At 50.9% G+C, this 18,347-nt stretch overlaps 1 protein-coding gene and 1 long non-coding RNA gene across 4 annotated transcripts; one reads left to right on the forward strand and one right to left on the reverse strand.

Annotated features, from left to right (window-relative positions):
• Window positions 1–6,772: 6,772 nt before the first annotated feature.
• On the reverse strand, window positions 6,773–13,884 carry LOC128847526 (zinc finger protein OZF-like). The gene is made up of 5 exons (XM_054047017.1): window positions 13,681–13,884; window positions 12,236–12,316; window positions 11,027–11,153; window positions 10,387–10,500; window positions 6,773–10,090 (listed from the first exon to the last, which is right to left on the reverse strand). Exons 2-5 carry the CDS (start codon window positions 12,248–12,250, stop codon window positions 8,664–8,666), a joined length of 1,683 nt encoding a protein of 560 aa, XP_053902992.1. The 5' UTR covers window positions 12,251–12,316; window positions 13,681–13,884; the 3' UTR covers window positions 6,773–8,663.
• An 84-nt stretch (window positions 13,885–13,968) lies between these two features.
• LOC128847536 (uncharacterized) lies at window positions 13,969–16,309 on the forward strand. 3 transcript variants are annotated; one of them, XR_008446906.1, is made up of 3 exons: window positions 13,969–14,027; window positions 14,912–15,028; window positions 15,667–16,309. It is a non-coding gene; the product is annotated as an uncharacterized LOC128847536 (long non-coding RNA). The 3 variants fall into 3 exon arrangements; XR_008446904.1 differs by lacking the exon at window positions 13,969–14,027 and adding an exon at window positions 14,034–14,186 and having other exon boundaries at window positions 15,667–16,308; XR_008446905.1 differs by lacking the exon at window positions 13,969–14,027 and adding an exon at window positions 14,211–14,769 and having other exon boundaries at window positions 15,667–16,308.
• The last annotated feature ends 2,038 nt before the right edge of the window (window positions 16,310–18,347 follow it).

Here is an 18,347-nt window from a genome sequence, read left to right on the forward strand (position 1 = left end):
CCCTGTGCCAGGCACACCAGGTGTGGGTGAGCAGACTCAGCCCAGCAGCAGGATCCAAGTGCAGAGGGACTTAGTGTGGGGGGATCCAGCTGGGGGTAAGAGAGTTCTCTGTGGGGCAATCTGGGTGCGGGCGGCTCAGTGGGAGATCTGGATGCACAGAAGCTCATTGAGTGGTTCCAGGTGCAGTGGCAATGGGACTCTGCAGGGGATCCAGGTGAAGGTGTTTGGGGCTCAGCGTGGGGGCCTACATGCAGGGGAGGTGGGGTTCATTTGGATGGGGGTCCAGCTGAAGGTGGTTGGGGCTCAGTGGGGAGGGTGTCTGGGGGGGGCTCATCGAGGTGGTACAGATGCAGGGGAGGTGGGGCTTGTCAGGGTGAGGGTTCCATGGGCCTGCTTAACAGGGGAACCCCATTTTCTGCCAAGTGGATGCCACATGCTGGGCTCCAGCTTCCCCCTTGCCCCCGCTTCTCTTATCCCCTTTCTCTTCCCCATCCCATGCCCCCTGACCACTGCTCCATCTCCCCCCTACCCCTTTCCCCCCTGCCCCCGCTTCCCCTTTTGGCAAGAAGATCCATTCTCCTCCACAGCTGCTCCTCACTCTTTGTCTGCCCCTTGCACATCTCCCCTGCTCTCCCCAGCTGTGTCCATCTCTCACTGCATGGCTGAGAGCCCCGCTGCTGGAGCAGGCTGACAGCTGGCAGGGATGCTACAGAAACAGTGGCTCAAACTCTGCTCTGAATATCAGCAACTCCTCAGTGTCCAACTCTGCAATCGGCTCTGCAGGTGGACGGGAGTCGGCTGAGCGCCTGTGTACAGATCTCTCACCTGAGCCAGTCCAGCACCACTCTGCCAGATCCCAAAACTTCAGTTTTATCAAAATCAAAATGTTTTGCAACAGCATGTAGATTTTGGTGACATTTTTAATCATTTCAGTTCCTGTTGCCAACATGGTACAGCATCATATTTCATAAAAGGTGACCAGCAAACCAAAATTAACCTCCGGGATCAAAATGAAACAATGGGGTGGGGGTCTGAACTGAAGCTTTTTCAGCATTCTTGTTCCAAGGGACACTTTGAAATTTCAGCTTTTTTGTTCCCTTTTCAAATGTTTTTTTTTTTTAATTTCAAAATTGCCAATATTCAACCAGCTCTAGTTCGTAAGTGTTCTTCTTCTAAAGTCATGGGGAGCGAGAGACACGCTGGTGGGAAACTGAGGCACTGACTGACGACAGGGAATTCACAGTGGAGGCAGGAACTGACTGGCCCTTGCCAGAGCCCCAGTGAAGTTCTTTACCCACAAGCCCATCCTTCCTCTCCAGTCCTGTATCAGAAATCTCCATCTGACGCAGAGCCGCTTTCAGAAGCACGGGTGCTGCCTCTCCTGGTCCCAGCCGGGGGGTGATTTCTGTGTCCGAGCTGGGGGAGCCTGTCAACATAATTCCAAACACAGGAGAGAAATCCTCAGCCCACGTCTGGCTGATTTGCGGGCACTGGCCTCGCTTCCCTCTTTGAGATCATTTGCAGCTGCACTTTTCAAAGTCCAGACCCAGCCATTCTCAGGCTGGTTCTGGCTCATTTAATAGGTTGATTAGCTTGTGCTGTCACTAATTATTGCTACACCCTTTCAGCCTAAAACAGCAGCAGAGCCTCCTCGAAAGAGTAAAAACTCCTTCCGGCTCTCCCCACTGAATCCCAAAGCGGTGTTTAAAATAATGACCAGAGATTGTTCACTGGCTGGATTTTCTTAGGGTTTCTTCTGGAGGCAAGGCAGACTTTGAAATGCACAAACTAGAAATACTCCCGGCTGAAATGCTGGTTAAACAGCTGCTGTCCAGCAACTCGTGCAACCCAAATCATGACATTAATGCTCAGATAAGCCATTGGCTGTGTTGGCTCAAACGCCTCTTCCCTGTATTCCAGTCTCACTCCACTAGTTGCCTGCCTGGATACGGTGGCAGAAACATTATTACAAAGAAAGCAAACTCAAGTGCCTTTATATTTTAACGTAATTAGCTACTGGACCAATGTACCCAATGTTCCCTTGCTGCCCATTGTTAATTCAAGATGGGATGTTTTTCTAAAAGCTCTGCAGTAGGAATTATTTGGGGGCAGGTCTCTGGGCTGGTCTAGAGGAGGGCAGATGAGATTATATCTCTGTGATCCCTTCTGGCCTTGGAATCTAGGCTTTAGTCTGATTTCTCCGCTTGCTGGGGGGTCAGACACATGGAGTGGGTCTGATCTCCCTGGGGGAAGCAGGAATTACACTGATGCCCAGCGTGGAGGCAGAGCTGGGGCTGTGGACTAAAAGCGATTACATGGAGTCACATCGCAGCTCGCTCTGCCTTCCCCAGCACCTGTGGAATGCAAGAGGTGTGAACTCCAGCACCTTTCAACAGTAAGGGGAGAGGGGGGACCCCAGCCTCTCCACATACAGCTGCTGATCAGAGCGATAACATATGTCACTCAAGTTTCACATCTATAGTGAAGGGGTGATTGCAGTGCTGCGGGGGGACACTGGAAAGGGATTTCTCGGAGTCCAATGGATGTGAAATCAGCTGCGCACTAACGCTGACGGCTCCTGCCCCCAAAGGGCCCCTGCCAGTCCCTGCTGGTATCCGCAGGAGAGAACAGGGGGGCCAAGAAGAAGAGCGGCTGGTACTGCCAGTCTGTGGGCATGGGGGAAGTATAACCAGAATCTCTGGAATGCCAGGGCAGTTCACAGTCTGTCCCTCCCACTCCCAGGCCTCCTGCTCAGACCCTGGCAGTGCTGCAGGGATTCTGCAGGTCAGACACATGCTCTCATGGTGGCCACATGCCCTCAGGCTCTAGGTGACAGGACCTTTCTTCCCAGTGTCCCTGGAAAGGTGCAAATCCAGGGGGCAAATACCCCCCTCAAACTTGGTAATCTCTGTAACTGATTGGGGGGACAGGGAGTGGCAGACTCATGGTCTTTGAGCACTTCTGGCTGCTGACGTAGTTCTGTCCTTGCGTGGCGTGGAGTGCTATCAGCGAATTTTTCCAGGTGACCATGCCTCCACGCGCCAAGCGAGCCCCAGCATGGTGCAATGGCGAGTTCCTGGACCTCACCAGTGTTTGGGGGGAGGAAGCTGTCCAGTCCCAGCTGTGCTCCAGCCGTAGGACTTACGATACCTTTGGGAAGGTATCAAAGGACATGATGGAAAGGGGCCATGACCGGGACGCTCTGCAGTGCAGGATTAAAGTGAAGGAGCTGCGCACCGCAAAGCCCGCGACGCAAATGGCCGCTTGGGTGCTCCCCCCACGATCTGCCAATTCTACAAAGAGCTGGATGTGATACTAGGTGTTAACCCCACCTTCACTCCGAGCACCACCATGGACACTTCAGAGCCGGTGGGGGGGGGGGAAAAGGAGGAGGAGGAGCAGGAAAACGGGAGTGATGGTGGTGGGCCGGATGGAGACACCCCAGAATCCCTGGAGCCATGCAGCCAGGAGCTCTTCTCGAGCCAGGAGGAAGGTAGCCAGTTGCAGTGGCCGGTACTTGGTGGAAGACAAACAGAAGAGCAGGTTCCCGGTAAGCGGGTTTTTTTTCGGGAAGGAATTTTTTCGGTGCGGGCTCTTTGGGAGAGGAGGGTTAGGCATGCATGCCTAGATGCGGAATAGTGCATTGATGTGGTTTATCACATCACGGTAATCGGCCTCGGTAATCTCCTCGAATGTCTCATCCAGAACGTGTGCAATGCGCTTGCGCAGGTTTATCGGGAGAGCCACCGTGGTCCTTGTCCCAGTCAGGCTAATGTGTCCGCGCCACTGTGCCGCGAGGGGCAGGGGGAACATTGCTGCACACAGGCAAGCTGCATATGGGCCAGGGCAGAAGACGCATTGCAGTAGAAGACCCTCCCTTGCTTCCCAGGTCACCCTCAGAAGCGAGATATCGTTCAGGACGAACTCCTGTGGAAAATGTTGGGACAGTGTTCAGTGTAGGTGCCCCCTGAAGCTGTTGGCTCTCCCCAAGGCACAGACACCCAGAGGACAGTGCAGCCCTGAAACAATCATTCCCCTTACTCACCATTTTGAGGCTCCCGTGGGATATGTGCGCTCTGTTTTGGACGGGAAAATTATGCTATTGTGTAGACCCTGTGTGTTTTCTACTCCTTAAGTTCGGAGGGAATCATTACTCTCTCTGGTATAAACAATGCTGCCTCTGTTAAATGTTGCATTTTGCCTATACAACTGCATCAACCTTGAGACCTCAGCTGTCCCTCTTATCACCTGCTCAGAGACTGCAAAGACTCAGGAAGAGACCACGAAAAAGCAAAGAAGACATGCTGCAAGAAGTGATGCGGCAATCTATTAAAGAGAATGAGAAAGCGAAGGACTGGAGGGAGAGAGAAAGCAGGATCTGCCAGGAAAACGCAGCGCACCGGCGGCAAAGCACTGCGCACCGGCAGCAAAGCACTGATAGGCTCATAAGCATCCTGGAGCGCCAAGCAGATGCTATCCAGGAGCTGGTAGCCATGCAGAAAGAGGAGCAGTACTGCAAACGCTAACCCCCTCCCACTACAGCCCTTGTCCCAAAACTCTTTCTGTTGTGCCCCACTCTCACCTCCAACCCACTTTCCCCAACTTCCGTGTTCTTCATGCCACCCGCTGCCTCCAACACCAGTATCTTCACCACCCAGCCCTGAAAACCACGACCCTTACCCTCTGCACTCAACCCCCATCACCATGCAGTATAGCTGTCCTGAAGTGCAGCACTCACTGCACAGCACACCAGACAGGACATACGCGAATCTGTGATTGTACCGTTCCCCACTCCACCCCCTTGTTTCTTTTCAATAAATATTTTTTTTCTTTTCAATAAATGTATTCTTTGGCTTTGAAAACATTCTTTATTATTGCATAAAGTAAAAGACTCCTTAGCCCAGGAAATAAACAGGCACTGCAAGTCTGCTTGTCTGCTTAGCAGACACTGATTCCTAAAGATTGGAACTACTGCATTTCACTCCCGTGCAGGGCACCAGATATCACTGCTGGTTTTCAGCCTCAAATTGCTCCCTCAAGGCATCCCTAATCCTTGCAGCCCCGCACTGGGCCCCTGTAATAGCCCTGCTCTCTGGCTGTGCAAATTCAGCCTCCAGGTGTTGAACCTCGGAGATCCAAGCCTGAGTGAAGCTTTCACCCTTCCCTTCACAAATATTATGGAGGGTACAGCATGCAGATATAACCGCGGGGATGCTGTTTTCGGCCAAGTCCAGCTTCCCATACAGAGATCGCCAGCGGCCCTTTAAACGGCCAAAGGCACACTCCACAGTCATTCGGCACCGGCTCAGTATATAGTTGAACCATTCCTTGCTGCTGTCAAGGCTCCCCGTGTAGGGTTTCATGAGCCACGGCATTAACGGGTAAGCGGGATCACAATGGGCATTTCAACTTCCCCTACTGTGATCTTCCGCTCTGGGAAAAAAGTCCCGTCCTGCATCTTCCTGAACAGCCAAGTGTTCCGAAAGATGTGTGCGTCATGCACCTTTCCGGGCCAGCCTGTGTTAATATCAATGAAACGCCCACGGTGATCCACAAGCGCCTGGAGAACCATAGAGAAATACCCCTTCCCATTAACGTACTCGGATCCTAGGTGGGGTGGTGCCAGAATAGGAATGTGTGTCCCATCTATCGCCCCTCCACAGTTAGGAACCCCATTTGTGCAAAGCCATCCACTATGTCCTGCACGTTACCCAGAGTCACAGTTCTTCTGAGTAGGATGCCATTAATGGCCTTGCAAACTTGCATCAACACGATTCCAACGGTCGACTTTCCCACTCCAAACTGGTTTGCGACCGACCGGTAGCTGTCTGGAGTTGCCAGCTTCCAGATTGCAATAGCCACCCGCTTATCCACTGGCAGGGCAGCTCTCAATCTTGTGTCCTTGCGCCACAGAGTGGGCGAACTCCTCACACAGTCCCATGAAAGTGGCTTTTCTCATCCGAAAGTTCTGCAGCCACTGCTCGTCATCCCAGACTTCCATGATGATGTGATCCCACCACTCGGTGCTTGTTTCCTGAGCCCAAACGCGGCATTCCATGGTGCTGAGCATGTCCGTGAATGCCACAAGCAATTTCGTGTCGTACGCGTTACGCGGCTCGATAGCATCGTCGGACTCCTCACCCTCACTCTCACTGTCACTTTGGATCGTAAGGAATAGTTCGACCACCAAACATGATGTGCTGGCGAGACTCGTCAGCATACGCCTCAGCAGTTCGGGCTCCATTTCCTGCAGACAGATCGCGCTGCACAGAAACCGTTGAAAGATGGCGCCAAAGGTGGAAGGAAACAAAGGGAGTTCTGGGATGCGAAGCAATGCATCACGGGGCATTGGGACAGGACCCAGAATCCCCTGCACCCACCCCACAACCCAAGAATGGGAAAAGGTGCTCTGTGGGATAGCTGCCCATAATGCACCGCTCCCAAAAGCGCTGTAATTGCCGCAAATGTGGCCATGACATTGCGCTGGGCAGCTGTCAGTGTGGACAGACTGCAGCGCTTTCCCTACTCAGCTGTACGAAGTTAGGTTTAACTCACAGCGCTGTACATCTGCAAGTGTAGCCAAGGCCTAAGCAATGGTGGTTGAAGCATGAAGGGACATAGGAATCTTTAGCGCATCTGGCATGTAAATATCTTGGAACTCCAGCTACAACAGTGTCATAAGATTGCCTCTTCTCACTTGCAGCATTATCTCCTGCAAATAGAAACAAACTTGTTTGTCTAAGAAATTGGCAGAAAAAGAAGTAGCACTAAGTGGACTTCTAGACTCTGAAGTTTTTAATTGTTTTATTTTTGAGTGCACTTATATAACAAAAATAATCTATGTTTCTAAGTTACACTTTCATGATAAAGAGATTGCACTACAGCAAATTGAAAAATACTATTTTTGCTTTTCATGTTTACAGTACTAATATTTGTGATCAGAAATAATATAAAGTGAGCACTGTGGACTTTCTATTCTTAGTTGTCATAGAAATCAATATATATGAAAATGTAGAAAAACACCCAAAAACATTTATCAAATTTCAATTGGTATTCTATTATTTAACAATGTGATTCATCAAGATTAATTTTTCTACCCACAATTAATTTTTTTGAGTTAATCGCGATTAATCAACAGCACTATCTTCTTCCATGTTTTTAACAATACAGGTTTACATTTCAAAGTTCTAGTCTCTATTACTTGGAATGACTTCTAATACCATTTAAACACTTTTCTAACATATCTCTAAAGGTTGAATCTGGGTCAAAATAGCCTGCAAGTTTCTTAACTTTTTTTGGGCCAGGTTGTAGGGCTGAAGAATGAAATCACCCTTTAAATAAATTATACCTATATAATATGGCTCTGTATACTTGCAATGAAATTACTGTAATGAAACCACCTTTTATTAATAATGAAATTGTCTTTTTATAAATGAAACAGTGTTAACCACCTTTGGACAAATTATGTGTTAGTAGCTTACTAAGAATTGCTTTGGAAGAATCTGTTACTATAACTCTTTTCTTTTTAATACATTGTAACTAAAGTGTCTTCATATTGTAACTAAAACCGCCATCTTAAACCACTGATACATTATAATTAAAGCAACACCATATTGTAACTGAAACTCTGTTTAATGTTAGGTGTGTCTGTTTCATTTAAAAGTGTGAATGTGGGTGTGTGATGGGATCAGTCCCTGATGCCAGCACATCTCAAAGACCAGCTGCCAGCACCACCCTGATGGCGGAAGAACAATATGGGCGAAACTTGCAAAAGAACCCACCCAAGAGAAAGAAAAACAAAAGCCCCATCAAGAAAAAGATCAAAGTCACATCTGCCATTAACTGATGACTCATGGTCATACAGTGTCTAGGAGCAGTGGGACAGGACAGGATCTATGGATAGAAACATATAAAAAGATGGGTGCAAAACCATAGGGTTCAGTTCTTCTTCCCGTTCTACGATCATCCTCCAGGAGCATCGGTGCACACCGACAGGACTCGGCTCCCCTCCTCGTGACTAGACCTCCTGGCCAGTGGACTAGTAAGAGCAACTGAGGCGGGTAGTTATATTCCATCTGTAGAACTGTGTGTGTGTGTGTGTGTGTGTATGTGGTGAACAATCTTAGCTAGGAATAGAAACTGAATTACTTATCTTTTACTCCTATTAAGAATTCTCTGTGTTCACAGTAAACGTGGCATATTGTCTTCTCCCTCAAACAAAACTCTGCTAGTTCTATTTCTAGAGGTGCACCAAGGTGTCACAGAAGTTGGATAGTGTGTGAATTCTTTAGTGTTTAATGAGGTGTGATCTTAGTGTGCAACTTTTGCCACAGTCCAAGTACTTATGGAGTCTTGTTCTTCTGTGGATTTTCTCATGTAAAAGGAGGACTGATTGGTTTATGAAATGGTTCCCAAAGTCTAAGCACTTATGGGGTCTCTCTCCTCTGTGGATTGCTGGATGGCTAACAAGGTCTGACCTCCATATAAAACTCTTTCCGCAGGCTAAGCAGTTATGGGGTCTCTCCCCTGGGTGTATTCTCTGATGTAAAACAAGATCGGACATCTATTTGAAATGTTTTTCCATAGTCTAAGCACTATGTGTGTTTTGCCAGATGTTTAGAAGGGCTGATCTGTGTCTGAAACCTTTCCCAGAGTCCAAGCACTTAAGGTCTCCCTCTTGTATGGATTGCCTGATGTTTAAGAAGGGTTGACCTCTGTATGAAACATTTTCCGCAGTCTGAGCACTGATGAGGTCTCTCTCCTGTGTGGATTCTATGATGTACAGCAAGGGCTGACCTCTCTATGAACCTTTTCCCACAGTCTGAGCACTGATGGGGTCTCTCTCCTGTATGGATCCTCTGATGTGTTATAAAATTTGATCTGCGTGTGAAACTTTTTCCACAGTCCAAGCACTTATGCGGTCTCTCTCCAGTGTGGACTGCTTGATGTTCAACAAAATTTGACCTCTGTATGAAACTTTTCCCACAGATGAAGCACTTATGGGGTCTCTTTCCAGTGTGGATTGCCTGATGATCAAGTAGGGCTGACCTCTGTATGAAACTTTTCCCACAGTCTAAGCACTTGTGGGGTCTCTCTCCTGTGTGGATTCTCCGATGTGAAACAAGGGCTGACCTCCATATGAAACTTTTTCCACAGTCTAAGCACTTATGGGGTCTCTCTCCTGTGTGGATTGCCTGATGTCTAACAAGGTCTGACCTCTGTATGAAACTTTTTCCACAGTCTGAGCACTGATGGGGTCTCTCTCCTGTATGGATCCTCTGATGTATTATAAAATTTGATTTGTTTGTGAAACTTCTCCCACAATCCAAACACTTATGGGAACAATCTCCTATGTGGATTGCCTGATGTTTAGCAAGGCCTGACTTCCATATAAAAGTTTTTCCACAATCCAAACACTTATGGGGTTTCTCTGCAGCGTGGATAGCCTGATGTCTGACAATGTCTGACCTCCGTATGAAACTTTTCCCACAGTCTAAGCACTTATGGGGTCTCTCTCCTGTGTGGATTGCCAGATGTGAAACAAGGGCTGACCTCCGTATGAAACTTTTCCCACAGTCTAAGCACTTATGGGGTCTCTCTCCTATGTGGCTTATCTGATGTGTAGTCAGTACTGACTTCCAATTCAAATAGTTCCTGTCCTCAAAGCATTGATAGGATTTCTCTCCCGTGTGGCTTCTTCCATGGTTATTAAGATCTGAGAGGTTATTGAAGTTTTCCCCACGGTCTAAGCACTGAAGTGGTTTCTCTCCATTATTTATTGCCTGAAGCATAACGAACTGTGGTCTCAGAATGAATCCTTTCCCAAAACCAAGGTATTCATAGCATTTGTCTTCCTTGGGGGTTGTCTGCCGGGCTGTGGGATCCCTGTATCCTTCCCCACATATAACAGATTCATCCATTTGCTCCCTTGAGTGGTTTCCCAGAAGCCTCTCTGACCTCTGCCAATTTCCCAAGTCATCTCCTTGTTCTAAGCACTGGGAAAAATTCCTTGCAGCTCTTCCCACAAAGGCCCCTTCTGGTTCCACTTCCCCTGCTGGGTGAAAGACAATCCAGACAGGAGTCATTGTGCCTGGGAGAAAGAAAGAGGAATAGCACTGAGTGGAAAACCCAACATACTAAACCTGCACAGACAGAGCAATTGGATTTTGCCTCCACATCCCACCCAAAAATTCACAGAGAACGAACGTTGGGAAGGAAACACCAGCAGGTAACAGGAGAGGTGGAAAGCGATGTCAGTCATATCTGCTGACTACAGTCCTGCCCTGGGTGAGATGAGGAAGAACCGAGGGCACTTACTGATACCATGTTTTTGGGATTCTCCACTTTTTCCTTCATTCACCAGATGGTTTGTGTGTCAGTCCTCACCTGTGCAGGCACCTCTCCGGATCTCTCTTTCCTCGCAGGCCTGGAGATCGGGCACCCACGGTTCTTCCCCTCGCTCTAGCTGGGTGATCAGTTCAGGTTTGGGAAGGGGGAATCCTGTGCAGGTGGTGAAATCAGACCAGATCAGGGAACATGGTCACTGAGCCCCCTTGGAGGAAGCAGACTTCTGGGGAAGTGAGGGGAATTGTGATGCCCTCACTAGGAGTTCCTAGGACCTGTGCTCCTTGGGGGCTTTGCTGACGCACACCCAGCTCTGGAGTTAAACCCCTGCCTATTTCTAAACCAGCGGAGTCCAGAGCCCTCCGCATGGCTGGAGCAATTACCAAGGAGGGAGGTGAACAGGGATTGTGTGTGTGAATGAGAAACAACACAGACAGGACAATACAGGGCTTCTCCACCTTGCAAGCTAGGGGGGTCAGGTGGGGATGATTTAGTATATCCCTTAGGTTTTGACACCCTGGTCTCACTGGAGAGTGTATGGAGATGCAAGTCTCTTTCACACGGCAGCTGTGCATTACGAAGCCCATTCCCCTCCAATCTAACTGATCATGGAATAAGCTGACCAGTGTCAGACATGCAGACCCCATGGCTTCTAATAACCGAGGGGATGGGAATCCCTTACCCAGCGAGGTCACCATCTCGTAGTTCTCCTGCATGACGTCCCTGTAGAGGGCTCTCTGAGCGGGGTCCAGCAGAGCCCCCTGCCCCTGGGTGAAATACACAGCCACCTCCTCGAAGGTCACCGGCACCTGAAACAACAAAGAGTCCTGCACTGAGTACCTGCTGCCCCAGTGAGAATCCCACTATTCCAAGGGTGGAGAAACTTTTTGGCCTGAGGTCCACATCGGGGTTTGGAAACAGTATGGAGGGATGGATAGAGAAAGCTGTGCCTCCCGCAAACAGCCTGGCCCCACCCCCATCTGACTCCTCCCACTTCCTGCCCCGTGACTGCCTCCCTCAGAACCTCTGACCCATCCAACCCCGCCGGCTGCCTGTCCCCTGACCTCCTCATCCCAGTACTCCCCGTCCCTAACCGTCCCACGCCCTATCCAATTCCCCCTGTCCCCTGAGTGCCCCGACCCCTATCCACACCCCCACTCCCTGAGATCCCCTGCCACTTATCCAACCCCCCTCCCCGCCCCCTTACCATGCTGTTCAGAGCACCAGGACTGGCAGCCACGCAGCCCAGCTAGAGCCAGCCACGCCGCTGCGCAGTCCAGAGCACCGGTAGCATGGCAATTTGAGGCTTTGGGGAAGGGCAGACAGCAGGGAAGGGGCCGGGGGCTAGCCTCCCTGGCCGGGAGCTCCAGGGCCGGGCAGGATGGTCCCGTGGGCCAGATGTGGCCCGCGGGCCATAGTTTGCCCACCTCTGCACTAGTCACAGGGAAAAATAAACAAATTAGTGAAGAATTACGGAATTAGCAGAATCCCTTCCCCCACTCCCTGCACTCTGCTCAGAGCAGCCAGAAGACTTCAGGGGGTAGGAGAAAGTGAGAGCTCCTTGTCCCCCCCAGCAGACGGAGCAGGGCAGGGTCTTCTCATTTCCCACACGCCTGCCAGCCACTGGCTGATATGGGAACCAGAACTCTGACCCTTGACAGCTTCCCTTCATATTTCACAGCAACCTCTGGCCAGTGGGGTGTTTCCTGGATGAGAAATGGGGGAATGATCCCTCCCTCCCCGCCAATGGGCCGGTTCACAAAATCAGGCCCAGGTTGATCATTTTCCAGCAGGTTTATCACACTCCCTGCCTCACACTGTGTGTTTCCTGCCCCTCCCCCTCTACAACAAATCCTCCCCACCCTCCCACATCTCCCTGCAAATCCCCTACCTGAGCTGGCTCCATCACAGTTTTCCCTGTCCCCTGGAAGACGGGACGATCTGGAGCGAAATGTGGATGTGATTCTTCAGCCTGTTGGTGCGAGAGGGGTAATGGGGGAGGTTACAGAAGGGGCTTCAGTACATGTCACACCCCCTCTCCCTGCAGACAGATGCTCTGGGCTCTGCCATGCTGGGAAAACCCTCAGTCATTTTATCACAACACAGACTCGGCCCCTCTCCCCAGCACTGAACACCCTGCGTCACCAGTAGGTCCCTGAAAGGGGTCCTTTGTCACAGTCATTTCCCTGCCCAGCTCCAGCCCTTTCCCCAGGTCTCTCCATCACTTGGAGGCTCAGGCTCAAGGGCTGGTATGGTTAGAGTGGTTGCAGCCACTAGAGAAAGTGCCCCTGGGCTGGTCTTAGAGGGGTGTGATGAAGCGGGAATGTTCTTCATGTTTTCTCTGAATAGCGTGTGTGTGTCTCAGTTTCCCCAGGTGTTACTCAAATATCAATCTGGTGGGACATGGGTGTGAGATCATTGCAGAGACCCCTATAGGACAGGTATGACTGCAGAGTGGCTGCCTGAGCACAGAGAATGGCCACAATTCTGTATCCTGGCAAGCGATGGCCTGATGGCCGGAGCCAGTCCTCTGCAAGAAGCCAACTGAAGGTGTTGGAGAACAAAGAGAGCGGGGGAGGGCAGCTGACCTGTTTTCCTGGGAAGGAGAGAAAGCATGGAGGAGGGGAAGCTGGATGTCACTGGGGCTGGGGGCTGGAAGTGGATCAGTCTCTTGTTTTGGGACTCAGCGGGGCGAGCCCAGGGCTGGATGCAGTCTCGGGATTCCCCCCCCCCCCCAAGCCAGACTTTGCTGAATGCTCCTGATTTCTCTGCTAATAAGATCTGTTCTATGCTGTGTTCCCAGCCTGCCTCCCCCAGCCCTAGGTTCAACCCCCGCCAGCTGTACCCAGTTCTTATCCCTGGCTCCTAGTCCCAGGCAGGGGGGCTGGAACAATCTGTACCAGATGGGGGGCGCTGAGAGCCATTGAATCAAACAGTAAATCCTGGATAGGATGGAAACCCCTTCAAGCCGCGGGGTGCGGCAGGGCCCCACCAGCCTAGATCCAGCGCCTGTGCTGCCCACCCCCGGCCCTGATTGTGCCCCTGGGCCTCGCTCCTTCCCCGGCCCAACTTCTGCCCCGCCCTATTTGCCCCCCCTCAAATCTCCCTGAGCTGCAGCCTCCGTTCACAGCAGCGCGGGCAGGGAAACAAAGCAGCAGATGGGAAGGGCGGATGGGTGGTAACGTGATCCTGCCCCGCCCCGCACACACCGGGAGCTGGCGGCAGCTTTCCCGGGCCCAGGGCGGGAATCGCAGCCAGCTCCGCTGGGAGCAGCCTGGGGCCAAACCTCCCCCTGCAGCCCGGGTGTGATGGGGGGGGGGGGTGGGTCTCTCTCACCTTCCCTCCGAGCGGGGCCCCCCCGGGGCAGGGGCCGGGCCGGGCTGGGGGCTCTGCCCTGGGAGAGGCTCCTGGGGAGCAGCGGGAAGGGCCCTGCTGGAGATTCCCCTCTCCCGGCTGCAGCCCGGGCTCCGGGCTCCCAGCACCAGCCGCCGGGGCTCGGGGATCTCGCCAGGAGCCTGGAGCCAGAGTCCCCGCAGCGGCTGCGAGTCACTTCCTGCTGCCGGGCCTGAGCCCAGCGATCGCTGCCCCAGAGCCGCCTCCCAGCTGCTCCTGGGTCCTAGCGATCAACCCGTCGCGCTGCAGCATCTCTGTGTCCGGCTCCTGTTACACTCACAGGCTCTAAGGTCAGAAGGGCCCATCATGAGCATCTAGCCCAGGGATTCTCACGACCAAATTTTTGGTGGCCTCACAGTGTGGCCAGCAACTGTCACTGGTGGCCGCTCTGACACTTCCCCCTAAAATACTGAATGAACTTTTAGGGAAACCAGTAAACATGCGCAGAGGTAAGCGGGGAAATGGTCCCGCTATTGTGAAGAGTTTTCCTGACTTAAACACCCCCTGGGTGGAATCGAAAAGCAGAAGGATCTGAGTCCTCGCTGGCTGCCCCCCTCCTCCGATTTGCCCCCTTTGCCCCTTTTTAACCCCTGTAAAAACCACTCAGCACAGTCTTACACTTAATAAATGCAGGGTGAAGGGCAGTGCCTTCAGCAGATATTACTGAGCATGCTCAGTCCACCATAAGTAGCACATTCCTCCAGGGAGCAGTTTTCTGTACTGCACCCGTGGGAGAGTTAATTAATCCACCCCAATGGGCGATAGCAGCTATGTCTGTGGGAGAAGCTAAAATAAATAAATGCCAATTGACTCTCCTTTGGAAGGAGGCAGGAAATGGGAAATGCCAACCAGAGGGGATTTCCCTGGCAGATAAGATTTCCACCTCTCCCAGAACAGGCACCGTTGCCGCAAATGGTGTCCAGTGCAGGAGAGTTGGCAACCCTACTGGCAGATGAAACATTTTCCCCACAGACCCTAGAAGAGGCTGAAAAGCTGAAGAATTATCAGCTCTGGTCTGAGTATGAGCAGCAGGTATAATAGGCCAGGGGAAGGGAGGTTAAGCAATGGTGGTTGAAGCATGAAGGGACAGAGGAATCTTTAGCGCATGTGGCATGTAAATATCTTGTGACTCCGGCTGCAACAGTGTCATAAGATTGCCTCTTCTCACTTGCAGCATTACCTCCTGCAAATGGAAACAAACCTGTTTGACTAAGCGATTGGCTGAACAAGAAGTGGAACTGAGTGGACGTACAGGCTCTGAAATTTTACATTGTTTTGTTTTTGAATGCAGGTATTTTTTACATAATTCTACATTTGTAAGTTCAACTTTCATGATAAAGGGATTGCGCTACAGTACTTGTAATAGGTGAATTGAAAAATACTATTTCTTTTGGGGGGGTTACAATGCAAATATTTGTAATAAAAATAAAGTGAGCAGTCTACATTTTGCATTTTGTGTTGTAAATGAAATCAATATATTTGAAAATGGAGACAACATCCAAAACTATTTAGAGAAATGATATTCTTATTGTTAATAGTTCAAATACTCATGTGATTAATCAGGGTTAATTTTTTTAATCACTTGAAATCCCTAATTCCAATTTATTAGAGCATAAGCTTTCGTGGGCTACTGCCCAATTCTTCGGATGCATGTAGAGTGGAACATATATTGAGGAGATATGTTCCACTCTATATGCATCCGAAGAAGTGGGCAGTAGCCCACGAAAGCTTATGCTCTAATAAATTTGTTAGTCTCTAAGGTGCCACAAGTACTCCTGTTCTTTTTGCGGATACAGACTAACACGGCTGCTACTCTGAAACCTAATTCCAATTGATTTCTTTGTTAAAATTATATGGTAAGAAAGAGAAAGGCAGCAGTTTTTAATAGTAGCTGTGACACTTTTGTATTTTTCTGTTGGATTTTGGAAGCACGTCATTTTTAAGTGAGCCAAGGAGGCAAGACAGATCAGACTCCTGAGAGGGGTGCAGAGGTGGGGAGAGGCTGAGAGCCACTGGCATGTAGGACCAACAGAGAGAGCTCACTGGAGAACAGACAGTGGTGGGGGGACCACTTCATCCGTTTACTGGACTACAACTGGGGGACAAGAAGAGCACCCTGCAATCCTTCAGGAAGCCAAAAGGAGAGCACACTTTGTGTTCATGAAAAGGGGGATTTCATCAATGGTGGCAGGTGACCCCGGGAGTATGCTTTAGCCATGGATTTTACCTGTAAAAGTTAATCTCAGCCTATCTGAATCCTGTTATACCTGGTGTTTGGTGTGTAACCTGTTGGTCTTATTGCTTCATTCACTATCTCTTCAATCTTAGCTAATAAACTCCTGTTTGTTTTCACTAAAAATATATCTCAGTGCTGTGATGTTCTATTGGTGCTGATCCTCAGTTGAATCAAACAAGCTGGTGTCCCAACGGCTTACCTGGGAATTTCTGAGTATCCAGTGGAGAGGGGCTGGACACTACAGAAGGATACGTCAGAGGGGCTGGAGACGAGGTTGCACCTAGTGTTATTCTGCAAGGCAAAGTAAGGACTGGCAGAGCCCTGATGAGTTTGTGTGGGGAAGTAAAAGGCCGGGGGTGACAGGGAACTGACAACCAGTGAAGCAGAAGCACAGCTCTCTCATGCTGAGATGGGGGGAAACCAGGAGATTCACTGTCCGGGGTGTTGGGACGGTGCTGAATTATTATGAATTACTGCGCTTCTTATTAATGAATGTGGTGAACATGAATGTGGTATGGCTTGACATGTTAGAATTTGCTAGAGGATTCTGGGAACAGGGCCTTCTGAGCATCACATGGTTAATGTGGAAATTCTCTATTCTGCATGTCTGTTCTGTTACCAACCTTTGTCAGTCAATATGCCCTCACTAGATAAAGAAAACGTATAAACACGAGATCAGTGAGCTTGACACATGCTGACCCAGGGCATGGTCAGGGAGTGGGGGGGTTGGATGGAGTTGGGGGTCCCGGGGGCAATCAGGGGGCAGGGGGAGTGGATAGGAGGTGGGAGATCCGGGGGGCAATCAATGGGCAGGGAGCAGGTCAGGGTTGGATAGGATAAGATCTAAACTTACCATGCACAGAACAATCGCCCTGTATCCCAGACTCTGACAGCCCCACCCCACTGTGTGACGTATTTTCCCTTCTAGGACATCAGAGGCACCTCGAGCAGACATGTGGCTCCTTCTCACTCCCCCTCACACTTCTTGAGACTGGGCAGGGGTTGGACACCAGGTGAAAGCCACGTCTCTCCTCAGCACAGTGTGGACAGGAGCCACATTTCTATTACTTTCACTTTGGTCAAGTTTACCTTGAGGTTCTTGCCCTGTGAACAAACCAGAGGATTTACCCATCCCGGGGGAAAGATTATGAACTTGTTACATCCCTGGGGGACTGGCTGCCTGTAGACACTGGGGATATAATATGGGCCTTTCACTGCTAGGTCTCTGCTTACCGTAGGCACTGACTTTTATTTTTCCCCAGAGGGCTCCACCCCTGCTCTGCCCTCAGGCCCCGCCCGCACTATGCCACTCCCCTGAGGCCCTGCCCTCGCTCCATCTCTTCCTGACCCCATTCCACCTCCTCCCCTAAGGCCTTGCCCTCTGTCTGCCTCTTCCCGCCCCTGCTCCAACCTCTCCCCGAAGCCACAGCCAATCTGCAGCTCGCTGCTCTCCGCCCTCCCCCAGGCACCTCCCCATGCCACCAACCAGCTCATTGGCAGCCCCGCAGAACAGCTGTGGCTGGTGGGTGCTGAGCTCCCCCTATATTTGTTCCATGGGTGTTTGAGCTCCGGAGCACCCATGGGGTCGGCACCTCTGCTGCTTATAGTCATGGGACCGAGCAGTGACCAAGTATAAACAGCGACTTACAATGAGACTTAGCCCATGTCCTGTTGTTAATGGGCAAGTCGGTGAGGCCTAAATTTACAGCAGTGGCCTAATTGTGGGTTTCTCGGTTTATCTCCTCAAAATACAGGAGTTCAGGGCACGTGTTCCACCTGCATTCGCAGCTGCAGCCGGAGTCAGTGGGCGCTGCGGGTGCCCAGCCCCTTGGAGAACCAGCCCCTCAGCACTTAGGTCAGCACCCAAATTTGGACCCTAAATCAAAAGAGATTCTTGACGTTTGGACCCAGCCCATCATTGTGCTCTGGCTCCTGTGCCGGCTAGCACGGCTGTTTGTGTCTCCTCCCCAGCAGCCGCAGGCACAGGGAGTGCTCCTGGGAGGGGCGGAGGGAGTGGGGTTGGGGCATGGACAGGCTGGAGGAGGAAGGGATGGAAAGGGATAGAGGGGGGTGGCCAGGGTGAAGCTGCACCTCTTGTACTCTGCACCCTGGCAAAGCCCCTTAGGACCATTAAACCAGGGATGCAGCTCTGGCTGGAGCTCAGGACTTGCCCAGCTGCTGCTAAGGTCTGCATTGGCCCTTGCAGCCACCGAATAGGGGCCTATTGAACCAGCGTGTTCCCTGCCTCAGTTTCCCTATCTATACAATGCTTGTGTGTTTCTTCGCATTACAGTCTATGGAGGACGAGGGGCCCATGGTGCTGAGCTCTTAGCAGACCCAAAAATTAAATTAAATGAAGTAGACCTGAAAAGCT

Source organism: Malaclemys terrapin, chromosome 13 (assembly GCF_027887155.1).
Source record: "Malaclemys terrapin pileata isolate rMalTer1 chromosome 13, rMalTer1.hap1, whole genome shotgun sequence".
Classification (NCBI taxonomy): domain Eukaryota; kingdom Metazoa; phylum Chordata; order Testudines; family Emydidae; genus Malaclemys; species Malaclemys terrapin.

What these genes read in the sequence shown, in the direction of transcription:
- LOC128847526 (XM_054047017.1), bottom strand. An exon ending in CGAGATGGTGACCTCGCTGG is followed by an intron (nt 10,501 to 11,026) that starts GTAAGGGATTCC and finishes CCACCTGCACAG; the next exon opens with GATTCCCCCTTCCCAAACCT. An exon ending in CCGGAGAGGTGCCTGCACAG is followed by an intron (nt 10,091 to 10,386) that starts GTGAGGACTGAC and finishes TCTTTCTCCCAG; the next exon opens with GCACAATGACTCCTGTCTGG.